Genomic DNA, 22,132 nt, shown 5'->3' with positions numbered 1-22,132 from the left:
TAATTTTTTAGGAGTTTCAAGTCACACTTTTCACACACTTGGATCAAATTCGTTTTGCAAGAGTTCTGCATCATTCCACACGTATTTGGATCCAAACACACTGCCTATAAATATAGGAACCTATTGTCTTCATTTGCAAGCTTTGGAGAGCCAAGAAATCCCTGTTGCAACTTGAAATTTTTCCAGAAAATTCAACTATCGTGTTTTGAGTTTCAGCCTATTTCAATCCATTTTCCTGATTCTATTAGCTCCATCGACATCCTCTGAAACTTTTGCAACAATTCCCAAGCTCTGAGACCTTCTGAATTGCTCCAACCAGATCGAGCTTCATCAACTTCTGATCACCATATGGACAAGGTAGTTTTGAGCATCATTTAAACTCAAACAAGTTACCATAATGTAGTCCTTCACTCTCTGATGTTTTTCCCTAACTTATCTGGTGTTGATTGATCGTGTTCATCATTTAATTTTATTTTTTATGGCTTACTTGTTTCTGAAACTTCTTTGAAATTCCCTCTGTTCAGTTCACATAAATGAATTTGAGGCACGAGGTTAAATTCGGGATAAGAAGAGGATCATAATGGTGGTGGTCTTGTGTCTTGAAGTTACCAAACAATGAAACTCCGGTGAGAGCTCACCGGAGAAGATGATCGGAGTATTTCTCAGGTGATCTGAGTTTGGACCAGACACGTTGGCATTTTGAAATGTTTTGATTGGTTAAATTCAAATTGAATCCTGTGTTCTGATTGCAGCATATTCCATCGTGTTTCTCATCATTTGGAGTGTTAGATCTGCCACGTAAATTAACGAGGCTTGATTCAACGATCTTGGTTTTTTTTAATTTTAATTCTTTTTCTTTTATTATTTTAAATTGTTTTTCTTTAAAAATTCGTAGTAATTTCATTTTTTATCCAAAAAATCCCAAAATAATTTTGAAAATTCTCTTTTATTTTTCTTCATCTGGTTTTTATTTTTCCATATTTTTTTCAATGATTTTCTATTTTTCATGAATTTTATCTTTTCTCATTTGTTTTAATTGTTGTAAAAATACTTTTCTGCATTTTAAAATTCTGAAAATTTTATTTTATGTTTCTCATTTTATTTCCAACCTTCCATAATTTTCTTGGTCATTTATTTGGTGTTTTGAAGGACTTTGTGTATTTTTCATTTTATTTCCATTTTAAAAATACCCTTTATGCATTTTTATTTCATTTAATTGCATTTTAAATTTGTATGACCTTGTGAACTTCTGTTGGCCTTGGATCATGATGATTTTGACTTTAAGTCTCATCAAACTCAATGGATCTTGGGTGTTAATGGGGTTAAAAAGTCTAATCTACCAAAATTGATGATTGATTTTGATAATGACTTGATCAAATTTGTGATTCAATTTGGATTTGACCTCTCTTGTCCCCTTTTCTTCTTCATCCCTTTCTTTTCCTTTTGATCAATTGGATGAATTTGTGTCCATCTTGTTCATGATGTATGGGTTGGTACTTGATGAACTTTCACCATTTCAAATCTACCTTCTAAATGATCACAAATTATTTAAGGTACTTTGGATTGATGCATAAGTTTGTCCTAAGTGTCATGAAATATGGATTGAAGTAATGGACCATCCTCTTAGCCTTTGTGTTTGATCTTCCCCTTTCTTTTTCTTTTCTTGTGTGGCATAGCTTTAGGAGGATGATTTACATATCATTTCTCTAGCATGTATTAACACAAACATTACTATTGACCGGCCTCAGGTGGTTGTGACTTCTACATAAGTCCAATTACGATTGCTTAACATAGTGTCGCATCCGCGAAAAACAACCGGCGGGCTGAAACGAAAACAACACAGAGCCGCCACCGTGCGTTATTTATCACAAAAGAGGGAAAGGAAACGCTCAGAGTAAACCTGGGAAAAGCATGGTCTCGCGACCAAAGAGAATGGGATCGGGAGTCGGTTACGCAAGGGGAAGGTATTAGCACCCCTCACGTCCGTCGTACTCGACGGGATCCACGCTCTAAAAGAAAGAAAAGGTTGCTAAACAAACATCACACACACACACCGAAGACAACGCAGGTGGGGTAAAAGAGGAGAGGGCTCGCTAGGACATCGCGTCCTATGCCTACGTATCTCGTCTGAACGAGAATCAGAGCTGCCGTAGTTTGGCTCACGCACGCCAAATAAGACACACACAAACACAGGCAAACCTGGAACCCGAATGCCAATCGCTGGGCTTACATCGGCTTCCGAACCAAACACACGCACACTGGAACCCGAATGCCACTCGATGGACTTACATCAGCTTCCAAGCACACAACAACCAAACAAGTTAATAGGGAGTCGGGAACTCGAGCCTATAACCGTCAAGCACACACACAAAAAGAAAGAAAAGTGCCCGGAGAGACCTCGCACGGTCTCCTGCCTACGTACCTCATCAGGTATGAGGATCAGGGCGACGTAGTTCCCCTGAAAGGGAAAGAAATTCTAGCCAAAAACCAAGGGAGACACACTACTAGGGAGCTGTACTCGAGCCTAGTGTTATCATGCATCATTGCCCTATGTTATGGTTTTTATCTACTTGCACAACAGCAAGCTAATCCTAACCAGGAATAACAAGCATGCAAGCATCAATCAAAATAAAGCAAACATTCACATAGCACACACTATATCCAGTCAAGTGAGGCTCAAACAAGGGTGGACTGCCGAGGCAAGTCATCTGTACAGGGTAGTGTTCGCTCTTAACCCTGACATTGAGAGTCAGGGTGAAGCAGATGAAAGGTGAGTGAAGATTAGACTTCACAGCTCTTATCCCTGGCCAGGGAGAGCTTCATACAAAGGAGCGTGGGTCCAGAATGGAGGAACCCTTCTACACTCAAGACTCTGACTCGACTGTGCAACATCACAAGATCTTGGGTTAATGTCCCAATGCGTCAACACAGTGGTGTGAGCAGAGGGACGACTCAACAAGAATAGCGGGGGATGGATTGCACATCCCTTGGGTTCCGCCAATTGCCTTAATCAAGGACTTTTCCTGCTTGGCACAAAAGTAAACAAGCACAAACATCGCCTCTTAAGGAGGACTTCAGACAGATGCCTGGCCAGGTAACAGGCCAGGTCTTCCAGACTACATGGAGAATAGAAATTCTACCTCAATTGGTTTAAAAACCAAGCAACAACAAGCAAGTTCTCAAGGAACTGTAAGCAACTTAATGTACCTGAAATCAATCAAGTATCATCAGTACTCAGACAAATCAACAGTAAACAGCAAATGTTAATCTGTACAGTCAAACACAAGTTAATGCACACAAGTGCAAGCCATGAGCTCAAACTCAAGCATCAAACCCTACAACACAAAGCCAATGTTAGTCATAAATAATTCACAAGTCAACTTAATTAACTTGAATTTTTCTCCTTAAGCCTTTTGCATTTCAACCTGAAAATCCAAACCAAACATGAGAAACAAGACCACTAGGCCAAGCCTAGGGTCCAAAGGAGATGAAAAAATCAAAACAGCAAGTGAAAATTATCCAAAATCACATTCAAACAAATTAAAAGCAAATGCAATTGGTCCCATGCTCATACCAATCACCATTATCATTTCATGCACAAAATAGCATCAAACATGCAATTTGCAACTTCAAAAGACCAAACAGAAAGATCTCAATCAAAAGCATACCAAAACAATTCAATTAATTCCACAAAAATTCAAGTCTAAACAGAACACCTTCAATGGATAGCATGTCAAATTTCAGCTCAATTGGACAAAAGGAAGTAGGTCAATGAAAATCAAGAAGTTCAGACAAGTTCAAGCAAGCCAACACATGGTATCCAAACAAGTATCAACTTCCATAAATCATAAAACAGTGACACAACAAGATAAATTAATGGGATCGAAACCACAATGACCTATAATGTGTCTAAAATCCACATGTCAAATTTCACACACATACAATCAATGATCAGAATTTCACAAATCAAATGGTAACATGTGTCACAAACAATCAACAAAATGACCAAACAGAGGGAAAAATTCCAATCAAATAGGAAATGCCATCAATAAATCCAGAAAAATTCACATGTCATCTCAACATTCATATGTTTATTCATGCAAAAAATTAGCTCAATCCAACATCCCTAGGCAAGGCAAATAAAATCATGAAATTCACAATGCTTGGTGTAACACAAATTGTCACACCTCTATTCAAAAATTCATATCTCAACAACCAGGTATCCAAAAACCACAAACTCTATATCAAAATCACCATCAAAGTGTCCATAATGTGCACAAAAAATTTCATCCATTTCTTTGAAAGCATCAGCATTTTATGAATGATATGGCAAAGCATGTACCAATGTGACACTACCAAGCAAACCCTAGGCATTTTAATTTTTTTACACGTGCACAAAAATCACAAAAATCATGATTAAATTCTACACATTATAAGGATCATCATGAGAAAAACCTCACTCAATTTGGATAAAAAATGAATCATCTATGAATTTTCTAAGTTCATGCATGAAATTGAAATATAAAATGAAAAAGAAAATCGAAATAATGAAATAATAATGCTGAAAATGGCAGAAGCGTAAATACCAAGAACATGACCAAAACACTGTCGTTCCACTTAAACGCAATGGCGCTCTCTGATAGGCTAAAACGCGCGGGAAACAACTATTTGAATTCAGGCCAGGGAATTATGGATCTAACACGCTCATATGAGTGTTCTTGGACAAGAACACTTCCAGAAAATCCAGAAAATCATGAACATCAAATCTCAACCAAAATTGACAAACTATATATCATTGGAACCAGCAAAGCACGCACATCATGAATATCCAATTATTTTAACCTAATTCTAAACATGCTAAACAGATCGAACAAAAAAAGAAATGAGCATCAAACTTCAATCTCAGATTTCTCTCACAATTCTCAACCAAATCAAAATCTATGAGCATCATGTTAATCTACATTGAAAGACCTACAAAACGCATATCATGATTCACACAATTAAGGAAATCGAATTTGCACCTTATGATGATGGCAGCTTGTGAATCTGGATGTTTCCACGCGTGCAAAGCCAAAACAGATGGAGATTGATGTTATGGAAGGTGATTAGAAAAGATTCCTCAGCTCAATGATGCTCCAGTTTGAAGAATCATGAAATTGCCATTGTTGAGCTTACTTCCAACAGTCGTGATTCTTGATAGTTCTCCTTGGATGTATGAAACAGATCTTCAATAAGGATTATGAAGCATGGATCCACGAAGAATGAACAAGATTGATGAAGATTTGGATGAGAAATGTTGAAAAAATGTGATGAAGGTTTTGTGAATTTTGAGAGAATTGGAGGGGAAAACAGTTACAAATCTTGGAATGTGCAATCTCATTAGCATTTCTGTTATGATTAGTAACTTATACCAACTTCTTAATCCATCTCTTAATCATAATTATCAAAATTGGCTTGATTAGTGAAAATGAGTTTCTTAATGCAATGTCCAAAATGACCTTCTCCAATTAACCAATGTGACAGCAAAATGACAGTTCACACAACTTCTATTTGGCATTTGGAGTGTGTTGGAAGTGGTTTCATGTGCATATCTCTTGTATTTCTCAAATTCACATGTTCACACCAAAAATTCAAAAGAAGTCACTTAAAAAATGACTTTTTGCCTTGACCATTTTTGATGAATTTTGATCATGCACCATGAAAGTACATGTGAAATGGGGTTTGCTCAAAGAAAGATCACCCAAATTGGACATTCCATGTGAAAGTTATGCCACTTTGATTATAGGCATTTTTGGAAAATGAATGGACCATATCTTGTCAACCACACATGGGAAATTCAAGTTCTTGGACTTTTTGGAAAGGTGAGAGCAAGATCTACAACTTTCATGTTGAACAAAATTTCATTTGAAGCATTTTTGGACATGTAATTTTGTGGTGAAAAACTTTCCATTTTTGGAAACTTCCATTACAAGTCACTTTCCATTTTTGGCAACTTTTTGTCTGACTTTATTTTCTTCATTCTTGATGTTTGAAATGCCAAATGAAACTTGTTTAGACATGAATGAAGTGTATCCAACTCTCTCCCACCTCCAAATCCATAAAATCAAACACAGTTGACCACAGTTGACTTTTTCAACTGATAGATGAATTTGGCCATGTACTGATCAAATTGAGCCTCAAACTCCTGATGAAATGGCTCCAAAATGATACCCTAGCTTCCATAAGCTCACTATAGCCATATGATGATCCCCATATCCATTATAGACCCCATCTCCTTGCCATGCCCTGATTAGCCCAATGCAACTGATTAGGGTTGACTAGTGGTCAAAACCCTAATCTCAAGATATCTGATCAACCTCTTGAATCCTCTGGATGATAACAAGACCATGATGATGATGTATCATTTCAACCAAGATAAAGATCAATCTCCTTGAGAATCATAAAACCCTAATTTGAATCACACACCCTCAGATGGTTAATGATCAGTCCACTCAATCAATGAAACCCTAGCTTGCACATTAGTCCCTTATCTTCTGACCAAGACTTTTGAGGATGACTGACACAATGTAACCACATGATATGCAAGATGCAATGCCTAATGACCTAAAAAATGTTATGCAATATGTTAAGCTAGTCCCAAGAGAGGAGGGCAAATTTTGAGGTGTTACACATAGCGCTAAATTTGTCCCAAAGGCAATGACATTTTCATAAGTGAGATTGTAGTCTCCTACTTCTCATGGTATTGTGTGAAAATATTGCTCACTTTTCATTTGTGAGAGCTAGTGACATACTTGTTGATTTTGTCCAAGTTGGAGGCCTTCTTATAAATGATGTATAGATTCGTATTTTCATGCTTGTGGGTGAATAGTTGAATATTCTACAAAAAATTACCAAACCATCTTTCATTTTTGCTTTCTAACATCATTCACTAATATTTTACTTGTATTAATTTTTATTTCCAAGTCATTTACTTTATGCTATTCTATTTTATGCCATTGACTTTATACTTTATGTTTAACATTTCATATCATATTGTTTGTGATTATGTCATTTGTTCTTTGTCCATTTGGATCTTACTTTCATATCTTTGGAAAGAAAACACTAATAAGAAATAACCTAAAAAAGAAACTTGGTTATCTTGATTCATGGACTTGTGGTTACTATCCTTGGCATCATTGTGGAGTTATGGACTTAGAATTAGGATCTTGACCTTTGCTTTGGGACTTGTGATTTGAGACCTTGGAATCCATCTGGTACCTTTGACTTTGGACTTCCTTTGGAGACTTGGTTGAGCTACTTTGGTTTAATCTGATACATGGATTATTATTTGCTTATTCTGGCTTGCTTGAAGCTTAATACAAATGAGGAAATTCTTGCTTGACTTATGTTATAAAGCTTGCTATCTCTTAGTTAGATCTTTCCTCCCTACCTTTTACTTTATGCTTTAAGATAGTCTCTCATCCTCTTCTTTAATTTACAAAATCCTCCTTTTTTTCTTTCAAAACCTTATTGTTTTAAACTTGGACCATTTTTCTCAACAAACCTTGACTTTTGTTAAGTGATTTTAAAAGCCTTTTCCTTAATAAACGTCAATCCATCTTAAGCATATTTAGACCAATTTCAAAATATTAAAAAATGCCTAACTCATTCAAATCATTTTGTGCCTTTGTGCATTTTTCCCTTTAAAACTTTTCTCAAGGCATTAGATATGAGTCATTTCCATAGTTAAGTTATAATTCTCCTATCTCCATAGTATTGATGATAATTCTTTTCCATCTATGGGATCCTTATCCAAGTTGGATCACTTCTCATGATGATGCAAAGTTATCATACTTGTGGGTGACTAGTTGAGTATTCTCCTTAAAATGACAAAATATCTTTTTCCATAAAAATAAATCAAAACAAACCCTTTTTGTTATTTTTACCACAAACTGCAAGGTTTTGATCCTCCATTGCATTTCGTTGGTACGTAGGCATGATACTCTAAGAGTCTTGGCAAACACCAAATGATAATAAAAATGCTTCTTTTCTCATCCCTCAAATCTTTTAACAAACAACACCTTTTTCAAACCAAAATGTACATATTTTCAAAGAGGACCATGGATGTTTAGGGTGCTAATACCTTCCCTTTACATAACCAACCCTCGGGCCCTTGTTCTCTTTTTGTTAGTTTTATTTTAAAACTTCTTTGGATTTTGTTCGTACTTTTTCCCTTTTCCTTTGGAAACAATAAAAGCGCGGTGATGACTATTACTTTGCGAGCTAAGTTAATCAATATCTTAATCTCAATATTTTTACCGCTACATGATCCTTAAAGTTTTTCTAGATTTTTAAATAAATGGAAAACACCTTTTTCGACTGACAAAGTGAGAGAAACCACATACCCTTTTCCGCTTGTGCAGAAGTGAGTGTCACATTGAAGAGTAATCTCATAGTTAGAACTCCTCCTCAATAGCCGTAGTAGTATTTAAAAACCTTAACAAAGTTTCAACCTACCAGGTGTAACTGAGACAACACAATCCTTATATTGATTTAAAACCTCTGCTTTGAAGCTATTAAAAGTAAGTTTAAACTTTAATCTAGAAAACATACACATATAAAAAGGCACCGAACACCCGTCGAAAGTGTTAGACATATGACTCTATACACAAGAGGGGGTAAGTTATGGAGGTTTAAAAAACTTTGGTTGAAAACAAAATAATTTGGAAAATCAGAGTTTGAAAACATTTTAAAACCAAACGGGTAAATAAGCAGCAAAAAACTAAAGGAAAGACAATAAAGTAAAGAGATAAGGGATAAATAGATACACCAAAGATTTATACAGGCGCTCAGGCCTAAATTGACCAACTCTTGTCCCCCAAGAAATATTCTTGAGAGTATCCAATAAACTTGAGAGCTTTTAGAATGACATGCCCATAAACCTCCTTATACAAGGAAATGAAATTTTAAGACTAACTTCCAACCAAGCAACAAACAAGGCTTAGAGTGGTTATCCTCCAAACTAAATAGATATTTTTCTACATTCTGATCTCAAACAAAGATCGAGTTTTGATTTGGCTATTCTTCAAACTAAATCGAGGTTTTACACAGGATGACCACGAACAACGTTAATATTTTACACTATCTAATCTTAAATCAATTGAGATTTTACCAGGCTGAACTCGGGAACCAAGTGAGATTTTATACAGACTAATCTCGAACTGATAAAGTTTTTAACCTGTCTGATATCAAGACAAAGTGAGATTTTATACAATCTAATCTCGAATTGATAGAGAATTTAACCAGACCGAGATCAAGAAATGTTGTGAAGATTTTGATGGTTGATCTTCATGAACCAAAATAGAGTTTTTCTTCTTGGCGAAACTCACAAACCAAATGGAGACTTCATAAGAAAACCCCAAAAACCAAAAGAAGAGCTTTTACTGGTGTAACTAACATCCAAACAACTTCTTACAGAAGAATTATTTACTAAGGAGATAATACACTATTGGTAAATTAGAATTAAGACCTCACCCAAAACAAATATCCTCACTTAACTCAAGAATACTCTCAAAGCACTATGTCTCAATATGTTTGAGAAAAGCGAAAGTTTTAGTGAGAATTATGAGAGAAGTAAAAGTGAGACCAAAGCTCACTTTCTGGATGTGAAAAAGTGATAGAGAACCTCTCCTTTTATAGGTCAAATTATGGTTTAAATTTGGAAATAATCCATGGGCAAAATCAATGTCATAATTGATTAGGCTAATCGATTATTAACCACCAATAATAGGTTATTATGGAAGGTTTTGATATTTAGTTATTACCAATCATTAAGAAATCGTCCCAATCAATTTTAGACTTAACTTAGCAAAAATAACCAATTACGTCATTAGGTTTAATTGATTATTCAACTATAAAAAATCTTTCTATCAATCAGACACTCCCCTAATCAATTGGCGAGGTCTTAAAAATATTTTCAGGTGGTTTAAATAAAATATGAGAAGCATCTCAAAGGTTTTTAATATGTGTATGATTTTGGCATAATATTTCTAGAAATACTCTTTTGTCCTTACAAGACATTTGTCATTCAGACGGACACAACTAGGTGAGCTTTTACACTTCCTCTCTTTCACAACTCTGAAGCTTCAAGTCTTGGTATCATTATCTTATATTTTAGAATATGACAAGAACCTTAAAAATTCTTAATGAGGCTTGAGATATCTTCATTTTGATTACCATCATCTGATAGTTGAGAGGTTAAATCACCGATGAACCATGAAACATAAGTCTTCCCTTGAATATCATTAGACCATGATGTTGACTTTAAGGAGATGACTTGATCTTCAAGAACATCTCCAAGAGGATAACTTGATTCATAAGTATAGTTTAATCAACCATCTTGAGCATATTTGACCAATTGAGCTATCTTCAACAAATAAGGACTTCAATGGATATCATTTGATATTAAGTGTTGTTATAACCAAAACCAAACAACTACTTACTTGACTTGTAGCTTTGCTGTTAACCACCTTCGATCACCTTGACAATACCTGCAATTACATAGATCCATAAAAATAACTACATATCATCTTGTTGGGTCAGCAGGAGAAACAAACCAGACAAAAGATGGCTCTACTTCCGAATAAGCATCTTTCAAGCTCTGAACATAGATGGAGATGGAAACCATTCCCACCAGTTCAGTTTCAACCCAATAATATTAAGCGGTATCAACAGTTAGCACAAGACCTTGTCAATCCTTTCGTGCCATGTTTACCCCATTGTAAATAAAAAGATAATGTTCACCATGGATTCTGGAATGACCCTCGAAGTTGAGATGCTCCCTAACCTCTTTATCACTAGGCTCCCATCCATTCAAAGATTGAAAAGATTAATGAAAGCACAAACCCTCGAGCCATCATGGTACACCTCAACTGACTCGTGATCTTCCAGGGGTAGCACGAAAGAGGATTGACTAGCACCAGCCTCCCCGACAACAATATGATCTAGGATCACCCCTTTGACTTCTTTTGCATAAACACTCGTGTTTCCACCAAGGTGGTGACTTATTTGTTTGCTACCATTTTTCATAGAACCCTCGCTAGCATCAGAACTATCACTAAGAACAAGAAGGCTTAGATTGGGGAGGGAAATTGCCAAAGATCAACATTCAACATTTTTGGGTCTACAACCCCAATGTGAAACGAAACATTACTTATATCGTCACTACTGGATATTTCCATAAAACTCTCTAGTTCACCTTATATATTGGCCATGGATAAAATAAAAGAGACAAAGAAACAATTGTAAATGAGAAAGATAAAAGTGGTACCTTAAAAACTGGAAGTTTGAAGGGAGAAGTACGATGAAAGGTTCCCATTAAAATGTGACGAACCAAGGGTGTGGAGAATCCAAAGGAAGAAAGAAACAAGTAAAGTGGGATTCATTAAGACTTGGGGAAAGAATCAAAAGTTTGAATATAGAAGAGAAAATTTATAGTTTACGCAAAGAGTGGAAACATTTCCTTTAAGGTCAAATGACCTTTGTATAGTAAAGTGAGATAGGCAAATCAATTGCCCAAAATGAAGGAAATCAGACATATGAAAAGCAACAGTTAAAATTTCCTTGAAAGTACCACAATACTCGAGTACACTTGAGCATAATAGAGGGGAGTGTCAAAACCAAGAAAAGAAAGATAAAAGATGGTGTCGAAACAAAGAAAGGGGTGTGAACCATGAAGGTGATTAACCTAAAATAGGAAACCAAATGATGGTGTTTAAACCAAGAGGAACTTGAAATGGTGAGCCACAGGGCTAGCGACAGACTTGACAATGATTTGACTTGGATTGAACTAAAGTCTATAAATAGAGATGAATACTCAAAGCAACCGAGTCATTTGTCTCGTATCCATAATATTCAAAATGAGGATAGGAATGCTCCCTCTCACCCCTTCTCTATTGCTTAAGGCTCATTACATGTAATCCTTGTAAATGTCTGACAAGTTGTTGAAACAGGTTCTCAGAGATGCTCTGTGGGGATGAGGCAAATAGTTAATGCCTTGACTTGAGCTTGAGGTCTTATACTTGTTGGGAAGCTTGAGCTCCAAAGTAACAGAGACAAGTCCCATTAAGTGACCAAGGGACTTATGGTCACTTGACAAAGATAGATGGAATGTGTGCAAATTCAAAGGATCTAGTATATCAAATGGAATTTAATCAAGCTAAATCAAAGGGAAGGAGATGGATGAACATATAATTCATGATCCTACAAAGACTAGCCTAGGGTCTCATTGTTAGGTAGCCCAAGAGTAAGCCATACAGGTGTAAAAGTATATTAAGCTTAGGTCTCATTGTTAGGTATCCCAAGAGTAAGCCATGTGTGTGCTAATGTGTGTTAACCTAAACAACTGAATGTGATAAGCAGAGATATAAGGCAATGAACAATAAACAAGATGATAAGATCAAAAGTTCAAAAGTTCAATATGTGAACAATGTGTAAGTGATCAAGATGCCAATGAGTCCAAGGTCACTCTAAATAAAGCATAAGTCTAAGTCCTAAGTCCAAAGTTCAAAGTCCACAATCCAGAGTATCACTCCAAGTTAAGCATGGATCTTAAGGATCAAGTCTATCAATTTTATCATGTTTTGATTCATTGAGATTGTCAAGCAAACCAAATACAAGATAGGAAACATAAGATGAATAAGAAAATATGAATAATGTGTGAAGTGATATGATGAATAATGAGATATAAAAGTAAATTGCAAGAATATAAATGTCAAGAATGTAAAGTGCACAAAAGTAAATTGCATAAAGTAAATTTTAGGAGGTTAGATGTAACAAGTTAGAGATCACGAGGCAAGTAATGTATGTGTCAATCATGTCAGAGTGTTGATACCAAATCAAACTCTTAAGGCATGAAGCACAATTGTTAAAAATTAAAAGAAGAAAGAAGAGAATAAAAGGTAAAATGAAAGCAAACTCAAGTGTTTGACTTATGATCCACTATAAAATAAGTCAAAGGACCCAAACATATGGCACATCCTAGGGATAACCTATCACTAACTCAAAGTGTCAAAAATATGATCAAATGATCGCCTATCAACATATTGAATTAGAGAAGATTGAATCAACCTAAGAGACCATCTATGGATGACTTGAAATGTAGAAGTATTGACCAACCAAGTCAACAACTCAAGTTCAAACATCAAGTTGCAAAAAATGAATCATAAAAAGATTTAAAAGGGAAATTAAAGAGAAAATTCCAAACCATAAGCAAAATAATGAATAAATGGCTAAGAAAAATACACAAAGTCTCAAATATTTGAAAATGATTAAAAAATAAATTGCAAAAGGAAATGAAATGAAAATAACAAAAAAATGCAAGAATGATTTAAAAAATGGGAGAAAAATGTATGTGATGTAAAATATTTGTAGAGACTTTGTGTAAAATATTTGGATCAAATTGAATTAAAATTGAGTGAGAAATTAATTAGAAAATAAAAGAAATAAAAGAAAAGAAAATAAAATGAATTAAGGTGCCAACGGTCAGGAGATTCAAAAAAATGCGCGGGCGCAGTGTGATTGGTTGATGTTTGAATTTGGCACCAAAGCGCACACATCTTCATCTTCAACCTTCAACTCGATTTTGCAAATCCATGAACTGGTATTTTTAGCAGCACCCAAGCATGGAATTAGCTTCGCAACACATCGTCGTTTATGTCTCCCTGCATCAGAGCCATTTATTGGCTCTGAGTAGGGAGAATTTTGCTCAGAAACACAAAGAACCTTAAGTGTTCAAAGTAAAATTAAATGACTAATATAAAATATAAATGAAAGATAATAGAGGGCTTTTGATCAGTGGAATAATACGAAGAGAATGGTAAATTGTTTGCTCAAGAATTTAACTCGTAACTACCTTTCCAATTGAAGCTTCGAAGATCAATAATGGTAGAAATGAGAAGCACGATGCAAGAGGTTCCAAGGAAAAATGATGATGCAATTAGCTTTATATGATGCCGATGAAGCTTTATAGGCAAATATTTGAGGTTGAAAGAGCTTGAATCGAAGAAACTACGAACTAGTTTTGGAGTGATATTGGGTTCAGGTGAGGCAGGATTTGTCTAGCTGTTCAAGCTTGCAAATGAAGGAAAATCACTCTCCTATTTATAGGAAATGAAATGTGAAGCTCACACATGCCAAACAAATCTAGAATTTCTGTGAGCTAGGGTTGACATTTGCAGAATGAAACTCGTGTCGGATGAGGAGTGAAAAAAATGAATTGATGATGAAACCTGGTCGTTTTGTGTTGGGTCGCATGCATTTTAGCATCAAAAACAAGTTGCCATGTGCAAGTGGTCCCAAAATGAAAAATTACCTGTAATTGCAAAATATAGGCTTCGTGCAAAACAAAGTCCATGACACCTTATTTGAAGTTAAGCCAAATGAAACTCACTCGTGTATTTTGTGATTTTCTTTGTGCCTTTTGTTCATCTCATTGAAATGAATCAATGCAAAAAAGAATCAAATTAAAAGGAGGCCTGGGGTGAAAATGGCAAGTGTTAAAAGTTGAGGTCATGATGTGCCTTTCAGGTCAGGCATTTGGTCAAACAGTCTTAGCATGTTTTGGGCATCTTGAGACTCCAAATTCATGACACCATAACTTTTGATTCCCTTGTGAATTTTAAGATCAAATTTGGGCCAAATGAACTTTGATATAAGCATAACAAAATACAAAAGGAATGAGACCAAAAGGATGCTTGAGTTGAAAATGGCATGGCTGCCAAGTGGGGGTCATGACAAGGTTTTGTCCCATTTTGGAAAATTAGCCTTTTCCGAAATTGAGGTCCTTAAGAGTTGAGTTGATGCTTGAGTCTTGAAGAAAAGTTATAGAGGAACTCATTAGGAACATTTGACTCAAAGAAACTTGTCAATTGGTTGAGAATTGAAGAAGTTATGGGATTTGAACCAAAAGTAAGCCACACTTGCAAATTAGGTCAACTAACCTTGTTCCAACTTGTTCAAACTTGAAATTCTCTTACATCCCAAGCTAAAATGTTGATGGAATGAGAATCCCTTGAAGATAACTGAATTAAAACTTGAATGATATTGAGGATGACTTGAAGATTGGATGAAATGACATGGAAATAAACAAATGAACCACCATTGAATCAATGAACCAAACTTACATCTTTCTTGATCAAAATGACCTTTTATTTTGTCTTGAATTGAGGCATGATCACCTACATAAATAAGGGAACAAACAAGTACCATTTCTTATTGATGTTTTAGTTAGTTGATAAGTAAATCAAAGTGAAAAAAACCTTAATATTAACATTAAGCAAAGAATGTGGTCATGCTTATGAGTCAATGACCTAATGCAAATGTCATGCTAAGTTATGATGATGTATGATATGATTTCATATATGCAAGTGAAACTAAGTAAAATGTAGGAAAAACGAGGATAAATTTTAGGGTATGACAATATGTTCTAACCATAATTTAATCTCACACTATTTTCACTTAGGATTTAATTTGGACGTTGGAATGCTAACCTTCCAGACTAGCCCCTCCTCGCTTGCATCAGAAATTTACCCCACCGCATCATGACATTATTACTCATTTCTAGTTCTACCTCGGAAAATCTTGTACCTCAAATCATCTATAAATGTAACTTGTACTATTCAGAGTTCATCAATCAGAATGTGAAGATTATCACAAACAATCTCTTATTAACCACTCTTAGTATCCTTTGGTTGTTGCAACCAAGAGGATTAAATATTCCTCTGAATCATCATTGACAGATCTCTCCCCTAATTATTATTGACTATTGAAGTGCATAAATATCTCTCTGTAAGAAACCTTTTCACGTTGCTCTGTCATATTAATTGTTCTTGGCATGGCCACTTAGTTGTGTTTCTGCTTCCACCATTAATTATAGTCACATTTGATTTCTCTAAGCACACCTTCCACATCTTTTTTTTTTTTTTTGTTTATTTTTTGTTATAGTCAACTAAGGTTTGTGAAAATATTGACAGATTGTTAGGAGTATGATGCAACAAGATACCAGTCTCACAAATTTATCATATTTATTACAAGCACTCCATATACAATATAGTTTTCGATATAATGATTACATAGATAAACTAACAACAATGTTATGCACTTTTTCCTTTTCTTTTTTATGAACAGACACTTTTCTGATCTTACAGAGAAAAAAAAGAAACTTATTTTCACCCCCTTATTTAGACATTATGGAGCCTCAAAACGCAAAGTTCATCATGTCCATGCTCAAGCTTCGCATCATAACATTTTCCATGATGAATCCACACTTGGTGGGAGCCTTCTTAATGCTCTGGCTTCTTGCCTTGAAAGAGCATGAAGAAGAAGAAATAGGCACTATTGGGATATTCTCACAGTTGCAAAGTTCTATCATGTATCCATCTGGGTCATGGAAGAACACCTGCTCCACCTTGATTCCTTCATCCTCTACCAATGCTGTAACATACTTCATCCCCATTTCTTCCAACCTCATTTTCACAAGTCCAACATCTGTACACTGCACAAAACCAAATTGCAAATACTTTTAGTAATTGTTTATTAAAAACTAGATTTAACTCTAAAATTATTAGAATACAAAGCTTAATTACCTGGAATGATATGTGGTTGTCCTTGGGATTAATGGGTCGTGGCTCATCCATAGGAGTATCATCAAATGCATCATAGTTTGGATTCTCAAGCAGGTGTATTCCAAAACCATAATTATACAACCTACACCAAAACGAAACAAAAATATTGTAATGCATTGAAAACTCGTACAAACCAATAAATAAAAAAAATGGTAATGAATCAAAGTAGTACTAACCAGGCTCCATTGAATTTGAAAGAGGAAGGGCGTTTAATGAGACCAAAACCCAAGACTTCTTCATAAAATCTCATAGAGTCTAACACTGATCTGCACAATAGAGAGACATGATTCAGGGAGAGAAGTGGTAGTGGTGCTTCGTAGCTGCCAGTTATCTCCATGTTCATATTTTCTCTCTTTCAACACTTCACTCACCTAAACTTTTTTAGATGTTAGCTTTGAAGTGTGAATTATATTTGATAGGTTGCTTCCTAATATATACATCCGGAATTTCATAACGAAATATTTTTTTGTCCTTGTGAGTAGGAGTTTTCCAGGAAGGTTCTTCGAATTTTCTTGAAAGAAAACATTGCTGCTACGGTGCAGTTCATATATAGGATAAAAAAATACAACCCACTACGAATATACAAGAAAGAGTTGAGGCACTATTAATCTGATTTTAATACTTAAAGAATTTTTTATTTATAATTTATATTTCTATAAATTTCTATATTCTAAAAGCATAATTTTTATAGCTGATGTAAATTATCGTTGTATACAGAGGTTTTTTAATTTAAGATATGTTTAGTTTCCAAGTTACGGTTTTCATTTTAACTTTAACTAATAAATATGATTAACATATGTTAAATTTTAATAATATCTCATTCATTTCTTTTACATTATTCATTATTCACGTGCGTAAAATGAATAAATAAAGTAGATTGACGAAGTCTCCGACGCGGTGGTCTTTCGTGGCTGGAGAAGAGGGTGTACTTGCATGTTGACACTCAAACGTCAAAGAAAATAAGTCATATATTAAGCTTGCAATGGTGTAATGAATCCTACCTTGGTGTGACATAGAGTCACATTTATAAATGAATAGAAGTTAGAACCGTCCTTGATGGACATGACGCTTGGTGAAGGAAACTATTTCCAGGACCCAAACAGTTGAGATGGAGTGACGCCTTGCTTTAGTCCGAGACTCTTCAGCGAGGATACACTTGTTCGGAAGGCCAAAACCTATATTATATAACCTATAGGAACTCTCTTCGGTTGTGACCCTACTGACAAAAAGGTTAGGTGGTGGACAGAATCATGGTCATGTGCCTTTACTCGTGATCATAAATTTATATTAGTTGACAACGATGCAAAAATGGGCGGAGGGATACGTTGTACTTCTTGTGGATACTGACCAATTATCATGGGTAGATAAGGAAACTTTAGGGATGACTTGCATCTTCATCAACAAACAAAGGTTGGACATCGTCTTCTAGGATGTAGGTCCTTCTTCTGATTGGGGGTGCGTGATGCAAGTCGCAAGTGCACAACAATGTGAAATAGTACAAAAGATATCGAACCACAGGGAGATATTGTTTGATTACCGTTTTTTATTCTAGAGGTGTAAAGCTAAGGCGATCAAAATACTCAGGTTTAAGTGTTGATGAATAGAATTAACATAAATTAAAGACAAGACATAGGGTACATGATTACCTATCCCTACTTACCCAATCGACTATATGATTTGAATATGAGAAAAACTTAGCGAGTTATAGAAAATAGATTAAATTGTACAACACCTACTTTTGCATCGTGTGTACTCTCTCAGATGGATTATTCTTCTGCTTTCGCTAGCCCAAATCATTCATTCATCCGAGAGCGTTATTTAGCAAAACTATGAAGGTTTCTCAACCGAGAATGAGACAGCCTTTCAGTGTTGCCTCGAACTCGATTGTTTAGAAATCCGCTTTCGGAAAAAACTTGTTACTTGAGAACGTGCTACATGCAAGTATACATGTTTGTTATAAGTAGTAAGTGATAAAAAGTAAGGATATCGTACCCACATGGAGTGAAAGTAACTTAGGTTGATTTTATAAGCAATTATTTTTAGAAATTAAGAATGAGCAAGAGTAAAAAGAATAGTAGATTGTCACTAGTTCAATGTTCTTAAATTAGTAACTTAATATTGCAGAGAGAGTGTATGAATATATCAAGAGAGTGTATGTTGAGTTGTGATTCATTAATATGCATGAAATAATTATGTGTAGATGATGTGAAGTGTCATGCCAGAATAAGTCAGTGAGCGATCTTAGAGTGTGTTTCTACAACATCAAAAGCATACATACAAGGGCAAGGGAACAAATCTCTAAGTCTCACTTATAACTGTATGATACGTCTGTTTGTCTCATGAAATTCCTCTATAGATGTAGTTTATTATCTCTAAGCATACTAAATAAGTGAATATATTTATCCTACTCGTGCGACTACTTTTATTATGAAATCCATTTGTTGTGGGATCTGTCACATCAACAAGCTTTTATCTTTTTCTAAGTTGATCATTCAGAGAAACAGATTTAAACATGTTACCACATAATAAAATAAGGAATTAAATAACATACAATTTCAACATAAAAATAACTTCATATTAACTTCTCATTTCTTAACAAACAAAAGGTTTAACTCATAATAAGCTGACTTACAAAGCTAGTTTTGAAAGGAAACATTCTTAAACAAAAGATGAAAACAAAATAGCAACCTAAGAGTAACGTGAAACTTCCTTGTGATGGATAACCAATAAGTGATGACTTCAGTTGTGCTAAGCTTCAACAATTAGCACTAGAATAGGTGAGAAGAAGAAGCTATCTTTTCTCTCCACTCTTTCATACAATAATCTTCTCTGTGATTTTCTCTAATGTGCGAAACTCTCCTCAACAAACTTCAACATTCTCTATTTATAACCCTTTAGCTAGGTTTTCTTTTTCTCTTGTCTTGGATCACGGGCCTTTGTAGGATCACATTAAGCCCAAGTATCAAATTAGAATATTCCTTTACTTTCTTCAGCTTCGTCTACAAGAAATCGGATACAAAGACAGTAGTGGGGGATAAGGTGTAGCATAGTAGTCTACTGTGGTAAGGGGCGCATGTGGCGTTGTCCTTTCTTCATGGCGATGTCGCACTGCGAAAAATACCCGAGCACGTTGCACACTCGAAGATAAAACAGAGTCACAATCGAACTTTATTTATTCCAGAAGGAAATGGAAAATATCGATAAAACCCAAGGGGAAGAGAAATGGATAAGGAAGCTGGTTATGCAAAAGGAAGGTATTAACACCCCTCACATACGTTGTACTCAACGAGAACCATTTTGATTGTCCTCTGCATGAATGGGTGTTACTATCTAAAGGTTACTTGCGAATGATAAAAGGGGAAAATAAGTTTATTAGTTAGTGTGCTCGCCAATGATTCGAACCCTCGTGCCTACGTATTCTCATAGTGCAAAGAGAAAATTAGAGCTCTGTAAGGAACAAATTATAACAGTTCTTTTATGAAAAAGAAAAGAAAATTGTTTTGAAAAAAGGTTTGTGTGATAAAAGAAAAAGAAAGAGTTCCTTGAGTTTGAAAAAGAGTTGTTTGAATTGTAAAAGAAAATTGTTTGAAGGTAAAAGAGTTGTGAAATGAGGAAGGTGTTGTCGAGATTGGTGAAAGTATTGCCCGAACCATGATTATGTTGTTTGAATCCATAGATAGGCATGTCTGAACCAAAGAGTATGGTGTTAACCAATAGATGGCGTGGCCAATGCACATTTGTAGGATTTTTCCTAGATCCAGGATATCAAGACCTACAAGAAAGGGGGTTGCTAGATCATGGAGCTCCACATGCAGCGCATGAGGGTTGCTAGAGCATAGGGCTCCATAGGGAAATGCATGAGGTTTCCAGAGCACCAGGCTCCATAGGGAAATGTATGAGAGTTTCCAGAGCACATGGATCCATAGGGAAAAATAAAATAAAATGGTTTACCAGAGCACAAGGCTCCACATGGAAAAATAAAAGAATTGGTTTGCCAAAGCACAGGGCTCCACAAGGCGATGCATGAAGGGTTTGAATCAGGGATGGGTGTTTAACCATGAGGTGATTAACCCAATAAATGTATGGATGTCCAAGAGAATGTGTGCTTGGTTCAAAGACGCAAGTGTTATAGATGTTTATTCTTGAAGTGTTATTTGTGGGGAATAAGATTTGACATTTGTTTGATTCGAATTGCACTAAAGTCTATGAATGGAGGTGAATACTTTGAACAATAGGGTCAGGTGTCCCGTATCCAAATATATTCAGAATGAGGATAGGAATACTCCCTATCATTCCTTCTCCACTACTTAAGCCTTGTAGCGTGCAATTCACATCATAACTGACGAGCGTTGAAAGATTAATCCTTTTGTCGTGCTTGAAGAATGAAGCAGTGATCCACTCCTGGTGTCCAGAGTCTCCAAAGTCTTGTATGTGAAGCTTGAGTTGACTTGAGATCTAGTATAGTTGTCGCACCTCAAAAAATGAGAATGCGACCTAGCGAAGCGTAATCACACGCTCACAATGATGTACTAAACAGAGTCGCCACCTAACTTTATTTATTCCTAAAAGGAAAGGGAAAATATCGATAAAACCCAAGAAAGAACGACAATGATTATGGTCGTCGCAACCAAATCAGGGTTCGGGAGTCGGTTACGTAAGGGGAAGGTATTAACACGCCTCACGTACGTTGTACTCAGGGTTCGGGAGTCGGTTACGTAAGGGGAAGATATTAACACCCCTTACCTTCTCAAGTTATTATGAGGGAAAGAATAATAGGATCAAAATAAAAGATAATATGTTTTTGGATTTTTTACAATGAAGGGGACTAAACCTAAGTTTTTTATTAATGGGCCTGATAGGATTTCGCAATCCTGCTCCTACGTATCTCAATAGAGAACTCAAGGCTTACGTAGTTCTGGGTAGAAAAATGTTTCTTTGTTGGTCGATTTTAGCGAAAGCTATATTGTATTAATCGATGAAAAACATTATTTTACCCAAAACATATGAGGAGCGGACGTATACCACATATCGAATGGATTTACAAATCAACATTCAAAAAATGTCACTTATCTCAACTCAACAATTGTGGTCGAAACATTGCTTTACATCACCTTAAGACAAGGTGTCTTTCGTTTATGAAAAGGTTTTTCTGAACAATCGCATGACGGCGAAAAAAAGAGTTTGATTGGTTGAATGTATTTCTGGACTTGAAACACGAGTATTTATGACTTGCAAACTCTTACAACTTGGGTCTAATACTCAAGACTACGTCTGGACCTTTCACCTAAGTAATCTTTTTTCTTCCAATTTTATTGAGAAAAGAAGTTTGAATAATTACGAGTGTTTTAAAGAGAAGACGAATACATAGGGCTTACAAGCTCTTACAACTTAGGCCTAATATTCGAGATTACGACAGGATATTCCATCCTGGGTAATCTTTTTCTTCAGATTCACTTATGAAAATGATTTGA

General features: G+C 35.5%; 1 protein-coding gene across 1 annotated transcript; it reads right to left on the bottom strand.

Moving 5' to 3' along the window:
• Nucleotides 1–16,042: 16,042 nt before the first annotated feature.
• On the bottom strand, nt 16,043–17,075 carry LOC127074650 (glyoxylase I 4). Its single transcript, XM_051015988.1, has 3 exons — nt 16,838–17,075; nt 16,623–16,743; nt 16,043–16,531 (listed from the first exon to the last, which is right to left on the bottom strand). Exons 1-3 carry the CDS (start codon nt 17,002–17,004, stop codon nt 16,235–16,237), a joined length of 585 nt encoding a protein of 194 aa, XP_050871945.1. The 5' UTR covers nt 17,005–17,075; the 3' UTR covers nt 16,043–16,234.
• Nucleotides 17,076–22,132: the final 5,057 nt, after the last annotated feature.

Source organism: Lathyrus oleraceus, chromosome 4, assembly GCF_024323335.1.
Source record: "Lathyrus oleraceus cultivar Zhongwan6 chromosome 4, CAAS_Psat_ZW6_1.0, whole genome shotgun sequence".
NCBI lineage: Eukaryota > Viridiplantae > Streptophyta > Magnoliopsida > Fabales > Fabaceae > Lathyrus > Lathyrus oleraceus.
Note: the sequence above shows the minus strand (reverse complement) of the source record. Positions and strands in the feature narration are given on the sequence as shown.

Coding starts and splice junctions, on each gene's coding strand:
- LOC127074650 (XM_051015988.1), bottom strand. CDS start 17,004: ATGAACATGGAGATAACTGGCAGCTACGAAGCACCACTACCACTTCTC. Junction 16,744..16,837: donor TTCAAATTCAATGGAGCCTG/GTTAGTACTACT, acceptor GTTTTGGTGTAG/GTTGTATAATTATGGTTTTG. Junction 16,532..16,622: donor ACAACCACATATCATTCCAG/GTAATTAAGCTT, acceptor GGTTTTGTGCAG/TGTACAGATGTTGGACTTGT.